Source organism: Amphimedon queenslandica, unplaced genomic scaffold (assembly GCF_000090795.2).
Source record: "Amphimedon queenslandica unplaced genomic scaffold, v1.1 AMPQUscaffold_6947_Cont21098, whole genome shotgun sequence".
Classification (NCBI taxonomy): Eukaryota; Metazoa; Porifera; class Demospongiae; order Haplosclerida; family Niphatidae; genus Amphimedon; species Amphimedon queenslandica.
This window is the reverse complement of record NW_003552765.1, coordinates 1-1977: the sequence shown is the minus strand read 5'-3', so window position 1 is coordinate 1977 and position 1977 is coordinate 1. Positions and strand designations below refer to the sequence as shown.

Here is a 1977-nt window from a genome sequence, read left to right as displayed (position 1 = left end):
ACTTACTCTGTATATACATGTACAAAGCAAGCAAGATGCATGCAAGTACAATTAACTGCTGCATGAAATTGTATTATAGTAAAAGTTGAAACTGGAAGAAACTGAAGCTATATATGTATTTATAAATTCATTGTGAAAAAGTCAAAATCATAAACATGTACATGTATAGTACAAGTATTGTACTTGATGTTGGCATCTGTCACTGAAAGTTGCTTCTGCTGTTTGTCTCTCATCAGATGTTACCATAACACCATCTAGTGATTGTAAAGAGGGCAACTTGTATATCAGTAATGACCTGTGTTGCATCCTTCTAGAGATCTAAGAGAGTATATACATAAGTTTAATGCAGGAAAAGACAATCACATACATATACATGTACATGTATTTAACTTACAGGATTGCTAATAATTGATAATTCTATTAAATAAGAAAGACAGCCTAACTTCTCCAGTTCGCTATAATCCTGAAATGAAGCATTAAATTCATTTCTAATACTCTCTCTGTCTCTCTCTCATTCTAACTTGTATCCTATTCATCCCTAGATAAAGTCTCTCTAAATTCTTCACAGATTCAAAATGTGAGAGATCAGACAATCTATAGTACACATACAGTCCATAGCCTCAACCAGTTTAATGTATTGCATTACAGTATACCTGTTCTCTTCAAGGTGGAACTCTTTAAGAGTCACCAAATGTTGCAGTGAGTTTTCTTGCATGCACTTTATTTTATTTCGATCAAGGACCAGCTCAGTTAAATGATGGAGTCCATCCAATCCTTCAATACGACTGATCTCATTTCCTACATGTATAAATGTACATTATAGTCCATCAGGATAATGGTCTTTCTCCATCTTCCTTACCTTGTAGAAAGAGAGCTCTTAGTCCAGGGAGTCTGTACAATTGCAAAGGCACTAGTGAGTTGATTCCATTGTATGCTAAATGAAGGACTTGTAGGTTCTGCATTACAGGATCACCTCCTCCTCCTCCTCCTGATGATGTTGAAGAGGGTCCACTGCCAGTCGGTCTGATAAGGTACTCCACACGATTGTGATTGAGACAGAGAACCTGAAAAATGAATAAAGAGAGAGGGAGAGAAATTAACATCAGGAGCATTTGCTGAAAGTGCCTGCATGCAGAAAGTTTAAGCCAGAGATGTAGAAATTGAGGAAATTAGTATAAAAATATTGATGTATTAACTGTGGCTGGCTGAAGTTTAAAATTACCTTTAATTTGCTGAGATGTATCAGGCCAGAGAAACTCGTGAGGGAATTGTGTTCAAGATTTAAACTGAGAGAAAAGAAACCAAAACATCATCACTGACATCACATATGTACATTGTACATGTAAAATAGCTTCCTCACCTAACTAGATTGTCAAGACTACTAACTGGAGAGAGGTCTACATGCTTTAGGCCACATTGAACAAAGTCCAATTTCTTTATTGCATTGAAGTCATTGCTGTGACACTTCTCATAAACCAAGTCTTGGGAGAGTCTAAAAGAAGAGACAAAAATTGATACAAGTGTAGATTGACCTTAAAATTGTACCTTCCACCAAGTTTCTCCTTCGCAAGCCCAATCTCTGTATTAGTCTGGAGTTGAGGATGGAAATAGAAAGAAAGAATAATTTATCATTATTATATATTTCTCCATTGATCCTTCCTTACCACTGCTCTTGCATCAACTGCTTTTATAGTTGGGAAGTGATAAATGCAAAACAACCGATAATGAGCTGAGTGACTAGCCAGTGGATTGCAAGTCAAATCTATTGCCACCAAATGAACCAAAGGCTACAATAGAGAGAGAGAGGAGGAGAAAGAACAAGTAAATATATGCATATGTACATGCTAGTTGTACCTTTAATGAAAATAATTGTCTAAGATTTTCCAAGTAATTATGACTAGCATAAACTCTTGAAGTGAAGTTAGTGTCTAAAAAAAGTACAATACATAAGTACATACTGTACATGTGTCAATACAT

The 1977-nt window shown here is 35.7% G+C and overlaps 1 protein-coding gene across 1 annotated transcript; it reads right to left on the bottom strand.

Annotated features, from left to right (window-relative positions):
* Positions 1–147: 147 nt before the first annotated feature.
* LOC109591891 (leucine-rich repeat-containing protein 9-like) lies at positions 148–1928 on the bottom strand (the record flags this gene model as incomplete). The annotated part of the gene is made up of 10 exons (XM_020007493.1): positions 148–318; positions 395–463; positions 522–594; positions 654–798; positions 860–1064; positions 1223–1286; positions 1361–1492; positions 1546–1589; positions 1665–1787; positions 1855–1928. Coding segments are annotated over 10 exons (1100 nt in total), but the record flags the coding sequence as incomplete, so codon positions are not given.
* Between the last annotated feature and the right edge of the window lie 49 nt (positions 1929–1977).